General features: G+C 40.9%; 1 protein-coding gene across 1 annotated transcript; it reads left to right on the forward strand.

Moving 5' to 3' along the window:
• The first annotated feature begins 2,796 nt into the window (after positions 1 to 2,796).
• Positions 2,797 to 26,562, forward strand: MTNR1B (melatonin receptor 1B). Its single transcript, XM_009102747.4, has 2 exons — positions 2,797 to 3,013; positions 23,781 to 26,562. The coding sequence occupies exons 1-2, from the start codon at positions 2,797 to 2,799 to the stop codon at positions 24,647 to 24,649; spliced, it is 1,086 nt and encodes a 361-aa protein (XP_009100995.3). The 3' UTR covers positions 24,650 to 26,562.
• The last annotated feature ends 1,314 nt before the right edge of the window (positions 26,563 to 27,876 follow it).

Here is a 27,876-nt window from a genome sequence, read left to right on the forward strand (position 1 = left end):
CTGCAACAATGAGTTATTTCATAACAACTGCAACAATCAATAGGCTTAAAAACCCATTTCACTTTCAAAGAGAATTTGGTTAATTGGAAATAAGGCTACTAAAAAGCTGAGTAAGATCATCCACAGATCGTTTAATGCGTCTTAATCAATCATTTTACAAACGAAATAAGATAACATTTATAATTTATCCTTTGAGAGACAACACTAAATAATAATTCCAACTTATGTTGCTGATACTAATGAAGAGAGTGGAAATTCAGAGTAGATGAAGAGCATGCTCTTTACAGGTGTCTGAGGCAGGAAAGGTACCAGTTTTATTCCTATCTGCCTGTTTTTCTACTCTCAAATGCCAGTGCATCCACAGAAGTCAGACTCTTGTTCCAAAGCCAGAACTCTGTTTCACATTTTGTGGCAGGCTCATACTTCAGGCCAAGCTCAGGCCATAGTTTTCTAATTTTTCTCTAAATCACTTGGTACACTTTTGGGAGTTATTAAATGAAGTGAGCAATGATACATAACAATTGTGTGTGACAGGGAGAAATACATTGTTCCTCTTTTGGGGACAAACTGCAAACCTGGATAATGCCAGAAGCAAAGCTTACCTTGAAAAGCCACATTTATGCTCAGGGGCAGTTTAAGCTCTCGACAAACAATTAAAGATAAATCCTGTAGTAATGACAGACAACAAAATGGTACAGCTCTCCTGAAAGCACTTACATAGATTCTGGAAAGATGCCCAGAAAGAGCCTCAGGCATGAAAATAAATGATAATATGTGTAAGTTTCCCATAACAAGTCCAAAAGTCTAGAGTAGTACATAGATAATGGGCAGCGAGAATAACAACTTTCTGAAAGGGGAAATTGGAACAGAGGCAGATAAAGGGAAACACTGTAACACAAAAGTTATTCTCAAACTATTCTTAGTGATCATTATTCATTGGTGAAAAATCCTCCTTTGCACTGATGAATACAGAAAATAGACATTTCCTTGGATCAGCTACCTTTTCAACTTCTGGAGAAAGAAAAAGGAAAATCGAGTGAACTCTCACTACTATCAAGAATGACCCTGTCCTGTCAAGTTGCAGTTATTACTTTCCTATATCAGAACTGAAAAATAACTATTTAGGAATGATAATTCTCAGAAGAAGGTTCTTCTTTGGTCCAAGCCATGAAGCTGTGATAACTCCATTCTAGTTTGAAAGGGACCGTGTTGCCTTACATATTGCCTATGTTAAACATAAAGCATCTGGAGCAGGGTTATTTTCTTTTTTTATTTTTAATCAGCATAAATAAGACTGGCACAAAAATCAACATGCACGATTCTGTGTTCACTCCCACCAGGACTACTTCAGCTTCTCTAAAATTGACTGGGATTTTAAACTGAACAATAAACTATTTCTAAAAAAAATCAAAAACCCACAAAGTAATCCTTAGCATTTTGATTACACCAGTGCACGTTAAGCCTCAAAGAAGCAATGAGCCACAGTAAGTTATTTACCGTTAGAAAAGACAGAAACTTGTCCTGTTTTTCCAAACTAACGCCACAAGGCAGGTTACCTCAGGATCTAATTCTTGAAAAACTGAGGGGCATACCTTCCTCTGAAAGCAGGACAACCACGCAGCGTGACCTGGATGGCCTGAAAACAATGTGAAGTAGGCCACAAAACCCTCCCGAGTTACGTCTGCTGAGAGGAGCCCTAATTGCCAGCCCCCGCTGTGCGAGCCCGGTGTCACAGTGACAGCGGCACGTGGCGGCTGTGCCGCGCCGCCAGCCGGGCACGGCGACAGGCGGGCTGTGCCCTCCTCTGCCGCACGCCTGTCGCTTGTTTATTTAATGCAAATGAGCATATGGCAGCTGTCACTTTGAGGGGCCAAAAGGAAACGATATGTTTCAAGCGTAATTGCAGAGTGGTGCCCTTCTGTCGGCCCTGCAGCTTGAAAGGAAAATCCCGCGGAACGCGCCCGGCTTCCGAAGCCGACGCGGGCGCTGGCACGTCCCGTCCGTGGCGCTCGCACTTATCGCCCCACGGGCGCTGCCCTTACTCTCGACCTGACCGCTGTGTTCAAACGCGAGGCACAAGGCCACGGCGAAGGCAGTGTACGACCCCTTCAGATGTGCTGCCAGGCCGACGGGAGGAATGTGCCAGGAACACTCGTCTGGGCGCACCGTGTGCCTGGCGGCGAGAGAGGAGGGGGGAGCGCTGGCCTTGCGCTGCCGGGAACGCCGCGGTCCGAGCCGCGGGGCAGGGAAAAAACAATCAAACCAACACCCCAGAACCAACACACAAACAACACCCAAACAAAGCCTCTCCCGGCAGCGGATGGCGGATGTTCGCGGCTGAGCACTGGGGCAGGAGCAATGTTTTGGGATAGGGGCTTCTCCGCCGCCCTCGCCTGCTCCCGCGGCTCTCTGGCCACGCAAGCTGTCACCGGGGATGGCAGAGCGCGGCTGCCTCCGCTACCCGCGGATGCTGCCCGCGGATGCTGCCCGCGGATGCTACCCGCGGATGCTGCCCCCGCCGCGGCAGCCCCCGCCGCTCCCGCTCCGCTCCCCGCCGCCGTCGCCGCCGCCGCCGCCGCCGCCTCCGCCCTCCCTCGGCAGGCGGGGCTGGGCCCGCCCCCGGGCTTCCCCCGCTGCCCGCGAAAGAGGAGGGGGCTCTGGCACCGCCCCATCCCCGCCCCTCCCGGCGGAGCAGCGCCCGGCGCGCCCCTTAAAGCCGTTCCCGCCCGCCCGCGCGGCCAGTCCGCGGGGCCGCCGCCGGTCACCGCGGGGAGGCGCCGGGACGGGGTGGCCGCGATGCTGGAGAACGGCTCCCTGAGGAACTGCTGTGACCCGGGCGGGCGAGGCCGCCTCGGCTTGGCTGAACGGGAGGCAGCGGCTGCGGGCGCCCCGCGGCCCGCCTGGGTGGTGCCGGTGCTGTCCAGCGTGCTGATCTTCACCACGGTGGTGGACATCCTGGGCAACCTCCTGGTCATCCTCTCTGTCTTCAGGAACCGCAAGCTTCGGAACTCAGGTAAGGGCTTGACCCCCGCACCCTGCCCTGGCGGTGGCAGGGAGCAGCGAGCGCCCGGAGTCCCGCCGCTATCCTGAGGTGTCCTGAGAAGTCCAGCCCGCTTGTCGAGTCCGTGTGGGCCGCCCACTGAAGGCGGGGGACCAGAGCCCCCATCCATGGGTTCTTGCCCTGTAGTGTGTGCAGGAACCCCCAGGCGCTCAGTCTCCCTTCCCAGCGCACCGCCTTTGCGCTCCTCTCGGGCTCCGTCCCGCCCCCCGTCCCGGAGCGCAGGTCTTTCAGGGGTTCCTAATGAGGCGTTATGTGGTCTCTATGGAGCTCCCGAGGAGGGGAATCGGTGCCATCCGGGGACAAAAAGTCGCCCAAAGCCATCGCAGGAGTGAAGGAGGAGCTTTTAAAACTTGCTCAAGAGTCCTAAAGATATGATGCTGTGCAAGCTCAACCCTCTCTCTGGAGCCCGCATCAGAGCTCACGGTAGTCTTCACGAAATCGCCTTTTTGTCTCCTCATCGCATACCCTTCAACCAGAACGCTACAAATAAATTGCGGTGTTGTCTTTGAATCGTGTCTACAGTTTCTCCTTGTGTGTGCTAGAATGTTGCTCTGCGGTTTTTACTTGCTAAAAGTCCTGGCTTTATCTCCTCATCGCTGCCGGGCTGGTTACAACGTGATTCAAACTACAAAACTCTGTAGTTTCTCACCAACTTCTCTGATTTGCCTCCTGGCCCTGATTCGCGCACGTCCCGCTGCGTGCGGATCCTACAGCCCCCTCCGGCTCATTCCATTGATGGAGCCGATTGTTCCCTGATGCGCAGAGCTGAGCACACACGCACTCGGCTGGATGCTGGGTGTCGGTGCAGGATAAAGTGCTAGCCCTGAAACTGTGGTGTGTCTACTATAGTTCCTATAGTACTTATCTGTTCCCGGAACTCCTCATTCCTTAGAGACTCGAGTTCCCTCGTTTTCCGTGCGCACGCAGGTCGGGGTAACCAAACTTTGCTGGGAGCTGGCAGGAGTCTGAGCTGGCACTATGCTCCCCGCACTCGGAGCCAGAGGGTTCTGCCATCGATCCTCTGTGTCAGCGGGTGCTCCTGTGCCACTGAGAAGGAGACAGAGCTGCTGGCTTGTTTCTCCTGGGGATGGTGGGGGTGTTGGTTTGGGGTTTTTTTAAACCAGTGTCGCTTCCCAAGCTCTGTCGTGTCTCACGTGCTGTGACTAGAGCTCCTGCTAATGGGGAGCAGGCGCTCGTTCGCTCTTTCTCTAAGTTAAATCGTACTTAGGGGCAAAAGCAGTTTATGGAGGGGTAACTCTTGCGCTCCCCAATCGCTGCACGTCTAGCTGCAGGCGGGAGATGCCGGCAAGTCCCGTTTACACGGGCTGAGAGATCACACTGCCCCGAGCAGCACCGAACCTGAGAACGTCTGGAAGGGTGGTTTGGCTGAGCGAGGGAAGACGTGGGGTGTCTGTTGCTAGTCCGTGCGCTTGTGCTTGGGCTGTCCGTCCCGGGGAAGCAACTCGAGAGAAGCAGAGCCGTGCCGAGGCCGGCAGTGCAGCATGCCCCGGAGCCGGAGCTCTGCGTGCCCCGAGAGGGACCGCGGGCGCTGCCCCGGGCGAGCGGAGCGGGCCTGGGCTGGGCTGGGCTGGGCGCCGCGGCGGGGCACGGAGTCCCGCGGGACCCGTCGTGACTCACCGGGGCTCTCCCGACCCCCTCAGAGCCGGGGGAAGGCGAGTTCCCGAGGGATTCGCGCCTGAACTCCGGGGGGAAGAAGCGCTCAGGGAACAAGCTCTCGCTGGAGGGGGCGGCCGGCCCGAGGCACCAAATCCCGTCCAGGGGGAGGAAGAGAGAGACTCTTCTGAAACGTTCCCTTCACCCAAAGAACAGCTAAGGGAAGTTTGGACTTGAAGAGAGTGATGTCTAGAAGAGTAAGTTTCAAGATACTGATCAAAGTGGCACCCTGGGACTGTTGGGGAAAAAACCCCAAAACCCAAAAAAACCCAAAAACCCCCTAAACAGCACCACAAAACAAAAGAAAAAAAAATCCCCCAAACGTAGTCGTCTTACCTTGTTCAAATACCTGCTAATTGATCTCCTTTTAGGATAATCCTCAATGTGATGTCACTGACCCTGTCCCAAAGATCTCTTTATCTTTGATAAGTACTGTGAAAAACATCAGGGAATTATTTCTACATGATCTTCATAAGGTTAAATACCTTTTAAATTGCCAGTACTTAGTTTTACATCGGGGAGACATGACTCTTGGAGGTGAAACTGAAAGGGCATAGTTTGGTAAATATCTACAAAAGTCTTTTCATGAAAAATTTCTTAGGGAGGAAGCAGAGTGGAAGAGGTTTGGAAACTGATGTGGGTGGAGTGATAGAGGGGATGGGAAAGTGGCAGAGAGCTAAGGCAGTACTTGCCTTAGCCTCTGACAAAGAAAGATGGAAAAGCAGATGGACTTGCAGGTTCCTGTTCTGAGCAAACAAGAAACGACGTGCTTGTACCTGCAAGGGGAGTGAATGCAGTAGAAAGTGAAATGGTGAGGAAAAACGGCATGAAAGGAGTTAGATCTTGTCAGAGAAGAAAATGATGAAGTTAGGGGAATGGGTATGACAGGAAGACATCCAGATGATCGAAGGAAAAAGGAAGAGCTATACATCATGAGCACTCGGTTCCCTTTGAAGAAGTTAGTGAGAGATTCTTCTTGGATGAGAGTTTGGGACTTCAAATAAGTCACAGGTGTATAAGGAATAAATTAACCAGCTCTGCCTACTTCTGTGGCACAAGAAGTAATCATACCTTCAGAAAGCAATACAGGTCTAGCAGTTTTCCCAGGAGTTATCAACACTATTCTGTTGTAGACTTCACAGAGAGAAGTTTCTGATAACTGGACACAATGTAGTTATGCATCACTGTCCTTAAAATTAAAGCATGACCAAAAGTAAATCTATTCTAATGCTGTTATATAATGGGAGGTGCAAGAATGGAGTGAAATAAAATGACCTATTAGCCATTGGGCTTGTACCCTCTTATGTTCAGCAGGAGAGAAATAAAGAATAGATAGGATTGGTGTTTCTGGACATTGCTCACTCCTCAAAAGTGGGAATTTGGCCACCCTTACAACAGAATGATTGTTTCAGATCACACAGGAACCTCTTTCCCACATTTAAAGTTGATTTGGGGGAAAATCTGTGAAGACTCTTCCAAGTAATGCATAGCATAATTGGTATGAATCAACATGCTTGTCTTACATAACTGCACCCAATCTTTCTGTGAGAGGCTGAGCAACTTCTGATCTCTGAAAGTGATTTAATTTTCAGAAATTAATGCTTTTATCAGTTCTAATTTGAGAAGAGAGCAATTTCATCTAACACACTACAAAATTAAATAAAACTTTGTATGTGGAAATAATAAAATTAAATCAGCTTGCCTTTCTATTTGAAATGCCAAATGTGTTCTGAATTTTCAGAAACAATTATTGATTTTGTGTGTCTTCAATTAAAGATGCCCAGTTGATGGCAGCTTTTACGTTGCTGAACTTTTGAAGTGTTAAAGTTTACATGAGCTCAACAACCACTGCTGGATGATCAAGTATCCCAAAGGTGCCTCAAGGAAATCAAAGCCACTAGATGCTTTTAAGAACTTTAAAGATACTTTTGTACAGCTGTAGCTATAAACATAACAGTATGGGCTGGGGTAAGAACCTGGTAGGAAACACTCTAGAAAGTGGGAACCAGCAAGGCATCTCCCAGAGGACAGAGATGAAGCTAACCATTTATACTTCATTGGCCCTAAAGCCAGCATAAAATCAGTGAGAAGTGAGAATTAGGCACATTAACTCAATATCATTTCAAATAGTAATGAGGTCTTGGGACCTTTTGACTTTTGGCAGAATATTAATATTAACCTTGGTGCATTGCCAAAGAATGCATTAGTGGAAAGTGGTATTTTTAGTGCATTTTGTCAGCCCTCCTCACCCTCTCCACTATTTTCCTTTCTATATATATCAGCTAACACAGCACAGTGAGACTCTGATTTCCATTTGAATAGCAAGGTGCTGTTGCAACACAAATTAAATCAAAATTCATGTTTCTTTCACCTGTAAGAGCATTGTTGTATTCACATGTTAATTCTGGCCAATGTGTATGTGGCTCTAGAGATGGACAATGCTTCTCATATGGACATCGATACAAAATAAACAATCCTGCACGTAGGATTATAATATTGGTACCTACCCATCTACTGAATAAACTTGTTCACCAATATAAGCAAGACTTGTACTATTTTTCCATGCTCTTTCCCTTTCCATAGCCTTCACTCCACATCTCTGTGATACAGCTGAAGGTAAGTTATCCCCATTGTTAAATGCTTTTTTCAGCTATTCTTCATCTCCTTGGCCACACCAGATCTCTTTCCCTGCTATTATTTTTCCTGTCCACTGGAATACAGGATAGCTATTTCCTGTGATGGAATCCATCTCTTACAAAATGACAGTGGAGAAGCCTGTTTCTGAAACCACTTGGAAAAACTGTCCTTTAATACCAGCAGTGATGCTGACAAGAACATATTTTGATGAGCAGATTGTGAGATCCCACTGTGATGGTTTCAGCTTTTGTACTCCTCATTTCTTGAACCCCGGATCCACAGAATTCTTAGCTCCAGGACTGGCTGTGTTTGACTCTCATATTCTCTCTCCCATTCTCCTTAAAGGTGCTCGATGCTAAGAAATTGATGAGAATGTAGCTTCAACATTCACAAAAGTTCATTGAACCCAACACTTAGAATAAAGATCTTCTATCTCTTACCACGATTCAAACTCATTTTTTACTTTATTTTAACTTTTTGAATATTAGCTCCTTACTTAGAGTGGATATCTTTATTTGTAGAATTACAATTGTAATTTAATTTGAATGGATCATTTCTCTACCTGTTGAGAACTTTTCTGCAATATTAATGGGGAATAAACAAATGTTTACCCCTAAACTTTTTTTTTTTTTTCTGTAGTAGACAAGTCAAATACTTTTAGTTTCCTCTAAGTAGCTGAATTCTTAATTTTCCTGGGGGTTTTAGGCCTTTCCAAACTAAATTAATCTGTCTTAAACAGAAAACTGACCTGTTCACAGTAATGCAGATGAAGTACCACTAATATTCTCAAGAAAATATTAACATTCTATTCTGCTCTAGTCCTTTCCTGGATTGACAAAATGGACCTGGCACACCTTGAAGACCCATTTTCCTTTTATGTGGTAGCATAATATGGGTGACTGTTCTTGGTGCAGTCACTTGCTGATGCAGCTCTTCTTTTTCTTTTGTTATACAATTATTCTTTCAGTGCCTGACCTCATATCTCATGTTATTATACTCTATCCACTTTCTGGTCGTTTAGTCCTCAAGCAAAAAAATTTCTTGACATGTCCGTGTATCAGTAGGCTCTGAACTTTGTATTATCACAAAATTTCATTAGTTCTCTTTGGGTTCTGTGATGTAATACTTCTGAAACAGACAAAATTAGTTCAATGTAGGTTATCTCCCTCCGGTCCACCAATTTTTCTTTCATCATTGTCCAGGAAGTGGTAGCAACAGACTGTAAGTGGTACCCTGGTGATTCCAAGGCTAGATCTGTTTAGAGCAACCTCCCAGATCCAGAAAGTCCAAGTCCAGCTTTTATTAAATAAAGATGATCAGATTACTTGGTACAGCCACTTTGTATAAGTTCACATTGATTTTATTCCATTTGTCTATACATGCATCTTTAATTTTCCTATCCCTCCAAGTTTGTCTCTTCAGTCTTGGCTACAGCTGAGATTAAGAACCCAAATAGTTCTTAATTCATTCTTCCTTTTCAACAATTTCCCACCTTGAATAAAGGTGACATGTCAGCACATACTCTATGGTAGACAAACGAATCTTCCAGAGGTGGCAACACTGGTTTGCTTCTCTTATTACTCCCTGACTAATTGCTTTTCTGACTTACTGCAAGCACCATTCATGCCAAAAGAAACAGCATTTGTGCAGCACCATAGCAAAGGAGGAGGAAATGGGTAGTAAAGTGTGAGAGCACCACAGCTGCAAGTGAGTCATGGCAACACTGCTCTTTGGGATGCATGTGGGAGCCAAGCTCTGAGAGAAATCAAATCACTCAAGCCTGAGAGAAATCTGCACTTCCCTACAGGCAGTGAGGACTAGAGAACATTTCAGCCCCTTTTTACAGGTCCCACATGTAGCTCTCAATACTTTCAGAACACAACACTATCTCTGAGATAACAGATGTTAAAAAATTCCTGCCATCAAGTTTATTCAACCTTTCCAATATTTTCATATTTTTGCTTTATTGTAGCGTAGATATGCTAATTCCTCACCTGTCAGCCTGCTTTGTCCCCAAGACCACCATTTTTGTCCTTATTAAAAGGTCTAGCAAAATCTTTCTTCAAACCAGGAGCCATTTTAACTCAATTTTCAGGGTCCCCCTCCCCCAGTAACTTGTATTTCCTTTCCTCTTTTCCGCTGTGCTGAAAACACATTTAAGTAACTTTAGAAGTCTTTGTGAAGTCAAAAAAATTTAGGGGGTTAGTTTCCATTTTATCAATTCTTGCTCTCTCTAGCAGTTTTCTTGGTGGACATGTCTTTTACTTCTAACCTCATTTCTTGTCCTTACTGAGACAACTTCTTCTCCATCCAGATCTGGAACTTTTTTTATGTTTTTTCCTCTTTTGGATGCAAGTTAAAGAGAATATTTTTGTACCTTTAATATGAAGAAATGCCAACATTCCTCCACATTCAAGTCCCTAAGCTCCTCAATAGAGCTGATTTCACTTTCCTAATTAGCTTCTTTTATTTATCAAAATGTGCAAGCCCCCTTCTTAGCTGTGTCTGCTTTGTTTATTCTTGTATTTAATTTACCCAAAATAATCTCATCTACTTTCAATACAACCTTATTTTCTATGGCAGGCTCTTCAGGGATGTCTTTGTTCTTTATGAAAACAAAGGCTGAGGTATATTGGGAAATAGACTGAATTGAAGAAATCTGCTGGGTGTATGTCCAGAACTCAGCTGTCATTTCAGTGCTTATTTTCCCCTTTACATATGAGGACCTGCATTGTTAAATTGGCTTCATTAATGTTTTCCTCCTAAAAGGAAGGTGTTCTTATCCAATTTCAGGTTTCTGCATTCTTCATTGCACATTGTCTTTGCAACTCTTCCCCAATGTAATTTTGTCTTTTACCAGGATATCCTCTCTCCTCTCTCTCTCTCTCTCTCTCAATCTCTCTCTTCATTCTCCTTCTTTTATGAAGACAATGGACCTTTTGGTTGGTATTTCTCTTCTCTGATCACTGGTGCAATTCCATTCTAACAGAATTGTTTCCATAAAGTTTTATTTTTATTTCTCACTGGTTTTGGATCCCCTATTTTATGGCATAGGTTCCTGGCACCCTTTAACTGACTCTACTGCTTTTTATATTACCACTTCAGTTGAACTCTGCAATGTTTGAACTCCTGTTTTCTATATTTTTTGCCACCACCTACCTGAAGCCAAAATTGCCTTGCCCTGGGTGTTAAATGAAGAAACTATATGGTTTCCTCTCAAGCTCTCTTCCCATCACTCATTTTCAAATTCTTTTTATTCATTCTGCCAGCTTGGATTGCAAGCTGGTATCCCATATGCTTAGGTGAAGTCTGTCCATGAAGATATGAAACCTCCCCAGGAAAATATGAAACCTCTTCCAGAAAATACCTCCAAATGATCAATACTCCAAATCTTTCTATATAACTTCTAGAACTATTCAGTCATGTGCCTGTGACTCATCTCATAATTCTAATTATGCTTCTATTCTCTTCATGGAGAGGAAACAGAATAAGTTCATCACCAATTCCATCCTCTTTTCTGTGAGACTTGGTTCAAACAGTAACTAAATGAGAAAATAAGTCTTCAAAGTTACTTATAAAATAATAACTTTAAACTTTGTTAACCTCTAACTAAATCCAAAAGTAGAGGAGCAAAGTGAAAAGCCAGTATTACTAATTTGCAAAATAAGAAAATTTCGTTAACAAAGGAGGTGAATCTTGCAGGTAAATTTAGAAAAAACTGAAGAGTGGAAACCTAAGATTGTTCTAGAAGAGAAAAAATCGGAAGGATACAGAATTTTAAATTATTTCAGAAATAGAAAGTTTGTAAGGTAATTATGATCCTAGAGGGATTGAAAGAAGTATTTAGGAGTACAGAAACATCAAGAAGTGGAAAAAGAACTTCTCTATCAATCTGCATCATAGGAAATGCTGTTAAGGGTAAAATTGTAACTTAGTGCTGGTTATTCTGCAGCCATAGGGTATTTTGAATCTTCCTTTGAAGTACTTGACAACACATTATTGCCAAGTTATCGTTGTTCTGAATTATCATTTACTTTATCCTGTACGGTAAGTATTCCATTTATTGATAAGCAAAAAAGAAGTTTATTGCCAAGATCAGGTCCAAGGTACTTTTATTTTAGAATGTAATATTAAGTCCTATTCCACTTAATAAGTGGAGCTATTGGTATGCTTATCTTTAGAGGAAATAGAATGATAAGGATTTATTTGAGCTGCAGAAGTATGTTTTCCTGAACTTGTAGCAAAGAATCTAAGGGTGTATTTATGTCATGTATTTCATTTGGCACATGTCCACGCTACCTATGTTTCAAGGGAAGGAAAACCAAAGGATGCTGTTAGTGCCATGCTTTTCCTGCAATACTGTATTCAGGCTCCCCTTTAGGCCTAGTCTAAAACAGTCACACAGCTCTTGCTTTTTTTTCTTTTTTTTTTTTTTTTTTTTTTGCCAGCTCAGAGTATGGATAAGTTTCTTTCATCTCCTTGATATAACCAAGACAAACGTACTCTCAGAGACAGGAAATTAGAAGGAGCTCTTAGCAGCTGTATTGTGGCAGTTCCAATGGGTCTTAGGAGCACTCCCTTTCCTGCCAGCTCTCTCCTGGACTTTGGACTGACATTCCTTTTGCAAGACTGACTGCATGAGGAATGACCTCTCTGCAGTAAAGCTCTATTCTTGGATGGACCAGCAGAAGCAATTCAAGGATTCATGGTGCTCTTTGGCACAATCAGTGAGAGCTGAGACCAAACCTCCCCACAGAGCACTAGGACAACTCATTTTAAAAGACTGATTTTCCCATCTATCTTAGCCATATATATTCACCAGATTACTTTAATCATTGTGTTGAGGATGTTATAGGAGACTACTCTCATTCCATTAAATCAGTGACAACCTGTTCTCTGCCTCTAGGAGTAAATTCGACTCCTACTCCAATTCAGATCCATTATGAGTACCGCTACCTTCAGATATGCTTCAGATTTTGGCTTCTTAGAAGTTATCCTTTACCAGTGCATATTGGTGCCTTGAACTGGCACATACATTGCCTCCTTGCCAAGAATACAGATGAAGACAGCCTTGTTATCCTCAGCTGATAAAACCATTTTTTTCATTTGCAGAAAGGAATGCTAATGCTACAATTTTCATCTTCCTAAAAATGAATCTGAGGAGTTGTTCAGCTTTTTTAACTTTCCACCTTGATATGGGCATAAAACAGATTTCCTGGCAGCAAAATCCCACAGAAGCATGTCTAAATCACTGTGGGTGCAACACTGTGGTGCGTCCTCCCTAACAACAGTAGCTGCTTTAGAATCTCCTGTTTTACTTTTGATCTCTACTCTGATGAGGACTGAGCCAGAGTCAGCATTTTCCTGACATTTCAGCTGCGTATGGGACAGCTACATCTTGACATGAAAACAAATAAAAACACCTTAAACACATTCATTAAATTACTAGAATCCTGACTGTTGGGATTCTTTTTTTAATTATTTATCAATTGTAGAGGTATTTGATTACACTGTTTAATAAATGCTGCTTAAATTATGTCTGCAGTAAAAATGTAACCCTTCTGACAGACTTACTAATTTTTTCAACTGTGTTTTATGGACTTGGATCAGTTTCAATGTTTAAACACTTTATGAAGATGATAATAATTTATATGATAGTTCCATTTATATTGTCATCTTTTTGCTATAGAACAACATCTGCTTACCTGTTGGTTTATATTGCCTTATTTGCTCAATGGAGGCAATAATTGCTGTCAGAAGATAGCACATGCAGCTCCTGGAACCAACAGTCTGACTAACAAGAAAAATATCCACTTGGTATCTCAGCCCTTGTAAATATAATTATGTTAACTAATTATAAGTTTAGAACTTGCAGCGAATTGTAAAATATATCACTGCAAAGAAGACAGGGACCAATAAGCGGCATCCTCAGGTGTCTATGATTTGCTCCAATGCTGCCCAAAATTCTCAGTGTCCTCTCATTCTAATGCCAGTTCCATTTTTCCAAATAATTCAAGTATACAATATACATTTGAGTCCAAATAGGGAAGATAACCTTTTGTGAGAAGATATTCAATATCAATACCAATACAATCAATCTAGGTATTTCTATGTGCTAATTTTTTTATTCAAGTAAAAATAACCTACTTTTTGAATATTATCCACACAGTTTGATGAAAAAAGTGTCTATTCAAGATGCCCATTCTGTGCAGATCCTGTCCATGGTGAAATTCATTAGAGTTGTGATCTTTAGGATTATTAAAATATGTTTTTAGCAGTAGTCAACTCTAATCAGATTTTCTGCTGAGAAATAAAAGGCTGTTATATTAAAACATGCTGCTTTTCTTCAAGACAGCTTAGTCACTACATGCCAACTGGGAGTTGTCCATCCCTCCTTTCTGTGGACTGCCACTTAAGGTCCTTAGGAGTCTTGGGAATATATTCAAGAGACTAAACATTCCAACCAGCTTGGAATCAGTTGTTACTCACTGGAATGCACAGGGTGTAATTTTTGCATTGTTAGAGAGGAAAAGAAATATTAATAGGGGACTAGTATCTTTGTATGCCTTTGTCTTGTTATGTTAGTGGACATGACAGGAAGAATATTTAAAATTCAAACTTCCCTCCCCCAAGTCAGATAGTACTCCATTATACTCCAGGTGTTTTACTGGCATAAAACATAGTGTCAGAAAGTAAGTGCTGTGCTGTGCAAATTGAGAGCACTCCTACTCAAGGACAAGAAGTCTCCCTAAAATATTTTTAAAGCAACTGCAAAAGTAACTGTTATTTTATTCACAGGTGGGGTTAGAGCCTGTGGACAAAAGATTACTTTCTGAATTAGTTTTCATGTTAAGCAAGCCTCTCCTTCCTTTTTTTATTCTTCCCTTTGCAGTCATTGGAAGCAAAATGTGTAAAATATTAATCAGATGTTGAGGCAGGCTTTGTAAAAGGATGGTGTAACAATATTGATTTGCCTAGAAAAAATGATCTACTGGTAAGTGGGTTGAAAGAGCTTATAAAATTTTACCTATGATTGTGTTGCAGGGTATGAAACCTCAACTACACAATCCAGAGTCAAATTGCAGCACTGGACATCTGTTGTTTCAAAGCAGAAGAAAAGTTAACGAATTTGAGGTCCTGTAATTAGGCCTCTGGTTGGATAACCTAAAAACAATAGAATCTTCTTTAGTCACTCTTATGAAACACCTGGTATGCTAGGACCATAAAGACTGTGAAACTTGCTGTACAGCCAGCTTCCTGGTTAAAGATGAAGGAAGAAAATCTGCTCTGCTGATGGAGAGCAAACACAAGAGTGAAGTAGGTGACCTTCAAACACTCTCAAACATTCTCATGTAGTGTGTGTATATATATATATATATATATATATATATATATATATATATGAATATACTACTACATGAGAATATATAAATTAAAGAACAAATATAGTGATTTCCATTTGAGCTCAGCTTAGTAAAAGCCATATTGGTTTGCTCCAGTTTGCAAGTGTATTGATGGAGTAAAGGAGGTGTGACTCAGTAGGTTAGGCAGGCAGAAGTCACCCACATCTCTCTTTCTGGGTCACAGGCCACCAGGTCACTCTCGGGGGTGAACTAGCTAGAACTGCCACAAGGAGCTAGTCTGAAGGTCTGGTTGCTGTCAGTTCACAGTGCTCAAAGGTCATCAGAGCAGCATGGGGAACAGGATTCTGCAGAATCTAGGTTAGATTCTTCTAACCTAGTAGGTGAGTATCTAGATGAGGAGGAGCATTCTAACCAGTGGGAATTGCTTTCTGAAAATGATTTTGCTGGGAGCTGCTGCCTCCTGCCTCTTTCTGTGCAGCCTTTACCAGACTCCACGCTCCACCCCCACAGAGTTCTGTACCTTTAGTGGTACACAGATTTACTGGTTTGGAAATGTTTCTTGGTCCAGGCTCAGTATTTGGCTCAGACTATTTTGTCCACTCAAAGATTGTTCAAAAAGCTCTGAGGTCACAAAGAATACAAAGGCAGAAGCATAAGAAAAGCAAAGCCCCATCTATTCTAGTCTGCACTGGGGCCTCTTCTTGACCAAGCAAGTCTAGCTCATTGTTAATTACCATGTCTGGTCTCTGCATGCATAGTAACAGGTATGATCTTAAGTACCTTCTGATATTTAGTAGATCAAGTAGACTCCTGACCTGTCACAAAATTGACAGCATCTTGCCTCTATTCCCTAGCAAAAAGGGTAAATATCCTGTACACTGATTCCTGACTGGAACAGGTCACCCTGAGAGGTTGTTGAGTCTCTGAGGCTGTAGAAGTGAAAGGCTGACTGGACATGGCCCTGAACACCACACTACAGTCTATCCCTCTTTAAACGGGAGGGTTGGACTAGATGAACTCCAGAGATCAGTTCCAGCTTTTGTAGCTCTATGGCTATACTGGTTGCATGCCTATCACCCCTCATTTACCTATCTCAACAATATCATGACTTGCAGGCCCAGCCACAGTAGAGTTGTTGTCTTGTCATTTTTCAAGGCTTCTACTGGCTCTCAGAAAAGACCTTGATTCAGCAAATGATCATTACACACTTTGTCCGTATTGAATTGGAACACAAAGCAGCTAATACTTCAGAAGAGAATACACAATCATCTTCTGTAAAAGCATTTTATTTATTCATCTGCTCACATGCTGTTTACAAACCTATGAGTATGATTATAAGATGAATCATATCACTCTACTTTGCTTTAAGACCTTGTTTCCAAAAGAAGCAGATGGCAGAGACTGACAACAGCTTCTGAAGACATTCATCTCCCTATGCATGTACAGTAATGAGGCCTTCCAAAGGCTCAGAGCAGAAAGGGTAAGACTTTTCCTTACTGAAAGGTTATAATGGCCATTTTTGTCAAGTGTCACCTATTTTCTTCCTTGGTGAAACAGGAAACAAGAGAATAAAAGAAGATTATAATAATGAAGGGACTCCATAGGTTGTTTAGAAGCATTGGCAACTTGTCAACATGAGTGTTTTCCAATTAGATGTTCCTGTGTTCTCTATATACTGCAGTATATCAGATCCGTTTTTATAAAAATCCAGGATCCTCCACTGTGTCTGGGAGTTGACCATAGGAACACCCAAAAGTACATAAGAGGAGTAATGGGCTTAGATTTGGTTTCTTTTAGCAGATGGAACCAGTTGACATGTCCATGCTTTGCACATATCTGTCTCGGCAGCTGTCACGGGCTGCAAGTCCTCCACCTGCAGCCCTACAGAGCAGCTGAGCAAAGCACTGAGGAAATGGCCCCTTGCATGACTTCTGTTCTGCAGGTGGAGACCCCAACATCTACACTGGTCAAAATGTTCTGGGCTGTTCAAATTGGTCTGCAGGGCTTAACTACGAGATGCACCTTATCATGGCTAATCAAATCTCTTGGCAAATTGGTCCTGATTGTGCCCCATGGTCTCCATGAGTCCCCAATTTTATTCACTTCATATACCAGGCTGACAGCCTGAGTATCTTCAGTAATATCTTAAGCCTCATATTTTAAAATAGAACTATTTAATGTCTGAAATTTGTTGGTTTGTTTGTTTTTTTTTTAATTCAACTAATCTGCTAGCAAATATTAAAATAGAAAAAAACACAAACCAAAGAGCTTAAGAAAACAAAACATGGTTTTATTTTGAAGAAAATTATTTTCATTTTTCAATTTCCTGTCTTTTTTTTATAAAAGAAGGTGGAAGTTAAGTTATTCTAAGGATTTGAGCAATGCTTTGTTGCAGTAATAAAGAAAAAACCAACACAATTTCCTTTGACACAAATATAGTTTAGATACAGCAGCAAAGATGAAAGTAATAATAAAGGTGATGGAATGAACTATTGTTTCACACAATATAAATTAAAATCTGTCAGGCATAATGAAGTTTTTTTCCCGAGTTTTTAGAAGTGAAATATTCTTCCTTTGTTTGGTTCCACACTTCAGTCTTTTATAGTTGATCACAAACAAGTTTTGGGGTAGGGTTTTTGTTTGTTTCTTTGACAAAGCAACATCCTATAAAATGCAACATATTTCACTTTTTCTTTTTTTTTACATGCAATATAATGCTGAGACACAGAATAAAAAGTTATTAAAGATTATAGGTCGCCCAGCTCTTTATGGGATCTAACTAGATTGCGCCTGTTTTATTTTACAGCTTTTCGTATTAGCCCCTTTGTCAGCAGTAAATGAGTTTCCATACTTGCAGTTGCACAAGTAGGTTTCCTATTCTTTCTTGGTTGAAGCAATCAACAGCTGTGATTACTTCAAGAGAAGAAAATTAAGCTGATATGTACTGGCAGACACAGAAAACAGGACTTGTTTCATGAACCAGTGAAAAAGCAGTCTGGTTTTGTTGCTCTTTGGCTGTGCTCAGCAACTGGGGGTTCTGAGGCTGCGCTGGCACTGGTGCCATGGCGCTAAGCCGCGGAGTCAGTGCCTTGGCTTCGCTCCTCCTGTGTCATCTAAACTGAAAAAGAGGAGATTCTAAACTAAAGAGAGTAGACTTAGATTAGATATAGGTAACAGATTCTTTACTGTGAGGGTGGTGAGACACTGGCACAGGCTGCCCAGAGAAACCATGGATGCCCAAACCCTGGAAGTATTCAGAGCTAGGCTGGGTAGAGCATTGAGCAATCTGGTGCAGTGGAAGGTGTCCCTGCCCTGCAGGGGGGTTGGAACAAGATGATACTTAAGGTCCCTTCCAACTCAAACCATTCTATGATTCTACAAGTCTGTGATTCTCTCAGCAGCAACACGGGCCTTTTCAATCCTAGACTTCCCTCAAGGCAAGAGCCTGACTTCACAGTTAGGGCATGGATATAAGGGATCTTCTCCCCTGAGCCTGCTGCAAAATGCAGCTCACTTTCAGATGGCTGGACACACAGAACAAGGCATAGCTAGACTCATACTCTGTCTTAAGCAGTAGATGGAAGCAGGAACTGAGGAGAAAAAGAGAACAGAGAAAGCTTGCACTATGCTTCTGTATTATTACAACTTGTGATTCTTTCCATCTCAGAGGACTTCCTAAATCTAGTATGGTATGTCTGTTAAGTAAACTTCAAATGTAATACTTCAAAATAAGTACTCTTACAAGTACTTTTCTAGTCTTCCCTTAAACACAAGTAAAATGCTTTCATCTACAAAATCTCTTATGGATTTACTACCTACTGCAGCAACCATTCCCTTTTATTTGCTTTTAATACGACTACAACTAGCCTTATTTAATAGCTCCAGCTCTTCTATGTGCTCCATTCCTCAGCATCAGTATGCCACTATGATGCTGTTTGGGAGAAGAAAGCTGGACAGTGCTGCCAGTTTTCCCAGAGGATGCCTAACAGAGGTGGCATTATCTAAAAGAAAAAAGTAGGACCAAGGTTCATGAACCTGGAGTGTTCTTCCTAATGAGTGTCTTGGAGAGTTCTTGCACCTATCTCAGTTTCCCTGCTGTTAAATCATGAGATGGATTTTTAAACTTTTTTTTTTTGGATGAGCATACTGATAAAGAGCACTCTACAATCCAAGTGGTAACCTGTGTATTCTGATTTTAGGCTGAAATTCTTGAACATAACCTAGAAAGAGACAAGCACGCTAACCCCAGAAGAGCGGCAGGGCTGGTGAGTAGGGCACTGTCTGGGGACTACGGGAGACATAAACTCAAGTCTTTTTCAAAGAAGGGCTCTTCTATCACGGAAGTGTCCTAACCACTCGGCAACAGTGAAATTTCTAGTGGTAGAGTCTTGCCTCTTCTGCTTCCCCTTTCCTCTCTGAAAATACCAGGTAGTAGAAAAGTTCCTGCAAGCTCAGAAAGTATCAGAAGCCCAGAAAAGTATTTATCACCCCGTAAATGTGGTATCTGATTGACGATCAGCGTTTTGCTTTGGAAGAGCCAGCCCCGGCCTTTTTCTGCTGCCCTGCCAGGTGATGCGATGTGCTGTCTCTGCCGTGGCTCCCGCACTAGGTGGCAACAGAGAATCACCACCGTCCCCAGCAGCACCAGAGCAAGCCACAGGCGAGCAAAACTCCTCGGGGATTACAAACCTCAGGCCTTTTTACTCAGCTTTGAACGGCACAGCACTTTTGCACCTGTGGTCTATTGGCAAACTCAAGGCAGCAACCTCGCAGCAAGGACTAGAGCTCCCATATTTAACCGGAGGGAGAAAAAGAGTGCAGGAGAAGCAGAGGTTTTGGTTTGGGTTACATTCATGCCTGGCTGCCAAGCATGCCAAAATCATGATCTCAAAAGCAACAGGGCAATTTAGATACCTCCTTTCAGTAAATCTCTGTGTCAACAGCTGAGAGATCTGCCTAATAAGCCTAAAATTCACCTCCTGCAAATGGAGCTTCCAGCACTAACTCACAGCTGCAGATCTAGGGCCCAGAACACAGTTCTGTTCCAGTCCAGGAGTCTGCAAGGCACTTAGCCACTATCTCTAAGTCCTTTTTACATGTTAAGGTTTTGTTCTTGGGAGTCAGGCATTCTTCTTCAGGCCAGTCCTGTTTAATATCTCTATCAGTGATCTGGACAAGGGGATTGAGTGCCCCCTCGGTCTGTTTGCAGACAACACCAAATTGGATGGGAGTGTTGATCTGCTGGAGGGCAGGAAGGCTCTAAAATATGTTGTTCTAGTGGAAATCTATTGCCTCTCCATTTCTCTTACATCAAAGTCTGCAGTATACCTCACTAATATCTGAAATAATGAAACATAACTACAAAAGAACATATTGCTGCCTTTAAACTGTCACATTTAAAGAAAACAAACACCCATCTGGCATTTGTTTGGAGCATTATGTTACACCTTCTGTTAGCAACACTCTGCTGAACATTATACCAAATTAACATGTCTCAGTAAATCAAAGCTTACCCTAGGTCTTGGCTTGTACTGTCACAGGGAATTCAAATGTCAGTGAGTGAAACACTTAATTCTCTGCTCCACCTGATGCCATAGAAGAGGGTGATGTCTGTATGCAACACATAAAAACTTGTTAAACAAATATGTAACAACCAAAACACTACCTAAAAAAATACCCAAACACCATGATATATGATATATGATATATGATATATGATATATGATATATGATATATGATATATGATATATGATATATGATATATGATATATGATATATGATATATGATATATGATATATGATATATGATATATGATTAAGCCTTTTCAGCAGTTTAAAACCAAAGAGAGAAGAAAAACCTTTAAAAAATAGATGCTCACTGTAATTGCTTCTGGGTTTAGTAGAGAAACTAAAAGTCTATTTTCTTTTCAGAAGGCAGATGCTTAGCCCTTAAAAGATTTGGCCTTACCAAAAAGTTTGTTCTGTAAGTAAATTCCTACAACATCAAGTCATATCAAGATTACAAGAGGGTGTGACAGTTCTCTTTCTCCTGTTGGTTGTAGTAAGTAAACCAGTATGCAAGAATGCTTCATGAAATAATCTAGTTCTGTTGCACCCAAAGTCAATATCAGAATTATTTTCTTTTTTATGGCTAGAACTATCAGTGTTTAAAACAGCACAGATGTGCATATTTCTGAATACCTGGCAAGACATTTTCCTTTCAGTAGCTGCTGCTTGTAATTACTGGGTATTTCCATTCCAGTGAAAAAATGAATATACCACTCTCTCTAATACAACTGAAATCTAAAAACAAAGTTCATCAAGTAAATTCCAGAAGCAATGATAATAATTCCAGCTAGATGAAAATTCTGTGCTTTCTATTTTTTACAGGCAGCAAAAAGTTACCTCTTTAGTTCTATTATGAATGTAATTTAGGCCACTCTAAAAGCCCTGGGTTAGGTGTGTCAAGGAACATTTACTTTCTCCAAGCACATAGAAAATGTCTAAGACCTTAGATTTCTCAAAATGTCAATTATTTATGTTTTTTGAATTAGAAAAGTTTCTCTCTCCTTCTGTAGATTATTCATTACAGTAATAAACATTAAACTTAATTCTGTAGTCATCCACAAAGACAGAAAAATACCATTGGACCTTACTTTGCAGTGCACAGTGGGAACATTCAACCCTGTAAAAAGCTATAGAAGTGACAAATCACCTGAGGCCTTTATAGATATTGGACCATTTTTCTTCTGAGTTGTAAACTAGTAAATTAAGTTTTTGACAAGTTCCTTGCTCAGTCTATTTATTCATTGCACCTGGAATTTTCAAGACGTCCTAAATGGCACTCAAAACTTTGAAAATATCTTGGTAAATGTACTTTACAGTTTATTTCCAAATGTGATTGAAAGAGCTCAATGCCCACTCTATTTCAACTGAACAATTACATTTTGGGTAGAAGCTGATGCTGGAAGGCCTTAGAGTTTAGATTAATCTTAGTGAACACACTAGACTAAATTCTCTCTTTCTCCAAAAGGCATTCTAAAACAGAAAAAAGAGCCTTTTTTCCTTCCTTTTTCTGTCCTTTTTTCTTCCTTCCTTTCTTCTGACTTCCAGCTTCTGACTTCTCTGTCTTCTAATGTCAGATACAGTGATGAAAAAACATAAGAGAAATTCTTGCTGCCAGGATGTAAATATATTCTGATAAAGATGCCCTTGCTCTTTGTTAGTTTTGTTTTTGTCCTGTTTGCCACAACAAGGCTACAAGAGGCCTTCACAGTCATCTCATCCTTCCTGCACAAAGGGATCAGCTTTATTTAGGCCAGTACTGACAAATCCTTGTTCTCTACTTTCTTACAGTCTTCAGTGGCAGTCTCAAAGCAAGGTGTTCCTACACTTCCTTCTTCTTGCCATTAATTTCTTTTTTCTCTGTGTCTTTTTTGAAACTTCCTTGTTGTGACTGAAGCTTGCTTGGATTCACAACAATGATAGGAACGTGTTATATCCTTCCTGCTTTGCTTATTTGAAGTTATCATGGCCCACTCAATCGTCTCCCTAATTTGTTCAATCTTTCCTCACAAATCATGCAGCTGCAGCTATGGAAAGACTTGTGTAGCTTTTTAAATTATATGAAACAGCCTACTAAATGCATAACAAGGAGCTGGCTGAAATAAGTTGCACACTGTTCTTGTAATAGGCTATGTTTCTGAGAGTACAGATGGATAATCCTGGTTTCCATTAAGTTAACTTGCTATTGTGCAAATTCTGGTGAGCATGGTGGTCCCCTAAAGTGTGTGGGAGAAAGACAGCTCCCCATTCCTTAATTCAAGAAGCTGCAGATGTAAAGCAGGTGAAGAAAACAGTGTAGATGTGGAATTCTGTCACTTTTGGTGAGCATATTTGTACATGGTTGTTGCTTTTATGACTTCCAGTTCATGCCATTCTTAATACGACATGGAGAATTGCTTTGTTAGTTGAGGATTAGTAAGCTCAGAATTTGTAGAATGGAGCACCTAACTGTTCTTTTCAAAAAATGATTATGCTCCATGCACAATTTTAAAAACTGCTTGAATTTTTCCATATCAGTTTATGCTGCCAATGACTTCCAGGAAAGAAAAAAGGAGTAGGCAAGCCATATACAAAGCTATACAAACCATATTTTATATTGGCATTTTATATTGCCTAAATGCCATGAATTCAAAGTTAATACCTCTATCTTCTAGAGTGAAGTTCCTAAAGAACATTTTTCAGGAATATAGTTTACTATCTCACTATTTTATAAAAATACCCTTACATACAATGTGAGAAATTTCAAACTGATGAAAAGGACACCGGTTAAAGAGAGAAGATAGGGCTCAACCATACCACCTATATTCCCTGGATATCATCATCAGAAAATATGAATACTTTGTCTTCCATGCATGGAACTTTTCTTTGTATAAATAAATATGCCTTTCTGCAGAGGATGGTGAAGGTGATCCATTCTCCCTTAGACAAAGAATCCAAAGAGAAAATAACTGCAGCATGGGTAGGCCATTCATGCAAAAATTTCTACAGAATATTGTGCAGCAATTTGGAGTATACATAAAACAGCACATCTTTCCAATACCTATAGACCTAGTCTTTGTATATCCTTCTCCTTTATGCTTGAGAAGCCCATTAGCATTCCAGTGAGAGGATAGAATGGCATAATGGCACAATTTAGTTTTTTCTTTTTCATTATATCAATCCAGCCGTGGAGTTAGCTACACTTAACACGTGCTTACGTAACAGCTCACTGATGGCTATGTTTATTAAAGAGAAAAAGAGCAAGGAGGATATAATCCAGTCACCAACAGACTTGAAACATCCTGTTGCTCCAGATATTTCCATGGTGTTCCAAGTTACATTGTAAAATCATTTCCCTGATGGTCCTATATACCAGCTGCTTGCTGACATCACCAATAATTTAGCATTACAGATGTCCAAAATAATGAAACACTTTTCTTCTTCTTCACAGCTATGCTTGCTTTCAGACTTATGCTTCTGTATTTTTCTTTCCTTCCAGGTAACGCATTTGTGGTGAGCCTAGCTTTGGCTGATCTGGTGGTGGCCTTGTATCCATACCCACTGGTGCTCTTAGCCATTTTCCACAATGGATGGACACTGGGTGAAACACACTGTAAAGCCAGTGGCTTTGTGATGGGACTAAGTGTAATTGGCTCAATTTTCAACATCACAGCAATTGCAATAAACAGATATTGCTACATATGTCACAGTTTTGCCTATGACAAAGTGTACAGCTGTTGGAATACAATGTTGTACGTCTCCTTAGTCTGGATATTAACTGTAATTGCAACGGTGCCAAATTTTTTTGTTGGCTCTTTGAAGTATGATCCACGCATCTATTCCTGCACGTTTGTCCAAACTGCAAGCTCCTACTATACGATAGCTGTTGTGGTCATTCACTTCATCGTCCCTATCACCATTGTCAGCTTCTGCTACCTTCGAATTTGGGTTTTAGTGCTTCAAGTTCGAAGACGAGTCAAGTCAGAAACAAAGCCAAGATTGAAGCCAAGTGACTTCAGAAACTTTCTTACCATGTTTGTTGTTTTTGTGATTTTTGCCTTTTGCTGGGCACCTCTAAACTTCATTGGACTGGCTGTAGCCATTGATCCTACGGAAATGGCACCAAAAGTTCCTGAGTGGCTATTCATTATAAGTTACTTAATGGCCTATTTCAACAGCTGCCTTAATGCAATAATATATGGTCTTCTTAATCAGAATTTTCGGAATGAATACAAGCGAATTTTAATGTCACTGTGGATGCCGAGGCTTTTCTTCCAGGACACATCCAAAGGAGGAACTGATGGCCAGAAGAGCAAGCCTTCTCCAGCTTTAAACAACAATAACCAAATGAAAACTGAAACATTGTAAATGTGTAATAGTCAATGCAAGAGTTTGTCATGGAGAAAACCAAGATCATAGTTGTAATGTCTGGTCATTCCTGCTTAATTCTGGGGAGTTTCCACTTGGATCACACTTTATGACTGGAATACTGTCTTCATAGTAAAGCACATTGCTCTGGATTAGTGATTTATACAAGATATTAATTGAAAACTTGTTTCAGAATTAAAGCAGCAGGTGGGTGCAAGCTGTTTTAGTTCTGAGAGCTGAATCCTGCTTCCAGACAAATGAATGAGGTATTTTTTTACTTCAGCAGGAGTTTTGCATTCTTTATACAAGATCAGGATTCATTTCTTTGAAGATGTAGTGAGTCTATGTGTTCAGCAGCTCATCAAAGCTCTGGAGTGGTATTTTCCTCCCTTCTGTGCATGAACAGAGGGTGAGACAGACACTCTGTTATTCACATATAAGCCAAACATTGCATTTCTGTGACAGTAATGATGTCTTTGAATCCAATTTGTAAACTGGAGAGAAGAATATTTGTGTAAAAGCAAATATTAACATTAGAGACTTTCCTCCCAGCTTCTTCATACCTACATACATTGAGAATGGGAATACGCTGTGTCTACTCGCTTCATCTTTCGTGGTTAATTTTATGGTAGATAATGTAATTTTTGATTTCTCACAGATTTACCTTACACAATATTATTCCTTTAGAAAATATTGAATTTTCATTGAACTTCTTTTATTTACCAAAATATCTATATAAAATGTCATTTGATGCACTTTAGCACACCTTACACAGTTGTGACAGACTGGAAATTATAGCATTTGACCTGTGATCATCTGGACTGGCAACTGTACACTAGACAGGATATCCTAGATCATCTCAAATGATGCTAGACCAAAAGAAGAAGCCCTTTTGACTATAATGGTAGCTGATATACTTGACTCACATGTCTACATCTAATCTCGAACAAAACCCACTGCTGGTGTTTAACCTACTTCAACCTTCAAGGTTCCCTGTAGTGGAGACATGTTTCCTTCCATCTCTGATGATAAATACACATCCAAGGATAAGATTAATTGTTTTTTGGAGATGCTGGTCTCCTTTCACTGACTTTAAAAGCAGCTTTGATGAATAGTTCACACACCTAATTTTGGATAGCTAGAGAGGGATTTATCTTGCTTAATTTGGGATGAACCCAGTGTAGATGTTTGCACACAATCCATTTTCTAAATATTCACAGTAGTTCTTAGAGTCCTAGAAAATTATTCCTTTAATTTTGAAACAGATATCTTTATTGATCAGGGGAGCTCTCAGCTGAACTCAGTAACTGTACCTACACTGACTCTAAAAAAGAGCTCACATGCTCTTTTTTAAGAGCAAGGACAGGTCATCTTAATTCCATAAATAGTTTACCTACACTTAATATTTGCAGTTCATAAAATAAAAGATTATTTTCTGCTTTATTTTTAAACTCAGCTCAAATTCCAACTGGATTTCTGCTTTTCCAGGTAACAAATTGTAACAGTGGCTGTGAAATCAGATAACAATTTGGGATATACTCCAGAGCATCATAGTAATTTACACAATGTGGTTGTACTCTCTCTAAATCAGATTGGGATCTGTGCACAAGCACACCATCAATGAGCTTACGTTATCATTAGGCTTGAAATGCACATTACTCTTTGCATTTCTTAGCAATGCTGTTTAGGGTAGTGGAGCTAGATTTCTGGTAAATCCATGTCAGGTATTGAAATGGGACAATGAGGAATTCAGGTTGCTATTACATTCCAGTTTGGGTTTCCTGACCTGGCTATTATGAAAAATATTTCTGCCCTAATATTAATTTGTACAGCAAATACACTCCTTCTGAAGCCATAAAGATGTATTAAACATCACCCTTATATTGCTAGAGTGATAGAAAAATATCAAAGAACCACAGTATTTTAAATGTTCTATTAGCTTGCCAAACACCTATATTAAGTACAGCAAAGTAACAAATGTGATTATTATTTTAGCTGCTTTCATGTTCTTCACATGATTTCTGATACTCTCAGAAGTCCAGCGCCCTCAGACTCTTACAGTGCTAAGCTGACAAGAAGCTGAAAACTTTGTGCATAGGGGTAATGAAGAGATGGGACAAATATAACCTCGTGGCAGAAAATAAAATATTGTGGCTAAAAGTAGCAATCATTAATAAGTGGGTTTTACCTGAAACATAATTTTGTAAGTCTGAAACAATTTTAATGTGTTGTTTTTTTCCATGATGTCCACAGCAAGATATGGAACACAAAATCAATATACATACATATCTACATGTTAAACTTCCCTCAGAGCAAGTAAGAAGTTTCAAAAGTCTCTGAAACTTGTGGGAAAGGATACAAATTTGGTTCCTGGCAGTCCTGCTTTATCTGACTTCTCTGAGTCAAAATTGTGACTTGAAAGTCAAAATTGGTTTTCTGACTTATAGGTGAACTATTATTAGAAATAAGGTTATAGACCTTGGTTTATCTGTCACTGAAATGAGTCAGAATAGAGTCCAAAAATAATTGGTTTAGCTCCATAAAATAAATTTAAATTTTGGAACAATTTTTTTGGCCACAAAAATGAGCTGCTATCACTCTCAATACTCATGAGAAGCAGACTAAAAATTTGTATAAAGCTATTTTACAAATATTATCTGTTCTTTAAAAATTAAATATCGCTTTCAGAATCCTTGTTCTGATATGTTCCCAACTATCCTAACTGAAGCTCACACAAATAATTGAATGGAATCACTGAGTTGTGGAATGGCCTGCTTTGGGAGAAACTAGAAAGATTATTTTGTTTCAGCCACTCTGACCTGGTCAGGGACATCTTCCACTAGACCAGGGTGCTCAAGGCCCCTTCCAGCCTGGCCTTGAACACTTCCAGGGATGGAGCACCCACAACTTCTCCAGGCAACCCATGCCAGCCACAGAGAGATCTGTTCCAAAGTTGGATCTTTTGTCCCAACTGATGGAAAATTTTTGGAACAGTGCTAAATTTTTAGGTGTGGATTTTATCACCACAGCGTTACCTGGAAGGGGCCCTGCACTGTGTGGTATTTGCAAAGCCAACTTTGCTATTATTGTGCCAGGTACTGCTACTTGTTGAGTCCTGATGTATGGAAAATAACTCATGCTTGTTAAAATAGTTTTTTATACGCTGTATTACGATGAAGCATTGCATTTTAGTTGATCTGGAAATCAATCAAATTCATAAAATTCAA

Source organism: Serinus canaria, chromosome 1 (assembly GCF_022539315.1).
Source record: "Serinus canaria isolate serCan28SL12 chromosome 1, serCan2020, whole genome shotgun sequence".
Taxonomy (NCBI): Eukaryota; Metazoa; Chordata; class Aves; order Passeriformes; family Fringillidae; genus Serinus; species Serinus canaria.

Bases quoted from the DNA above. Each gene is read 5' to 3' on its own strand.
- MTNR1B (XM_009102747.4), top strand. From the start codon at position 2,797: ATGCTGGAGAACGGCTCCCTGAGGAACTGCTGTGACCCGGGCGGGCGA. The intron at 3,014-23,780 runs GTAAGGGCTTGA...CTTTCCTTCCAG, and splicing joins CCGCAAGCTTCGGAACTCAG to GTAACGCATTTGTGGTGAGC.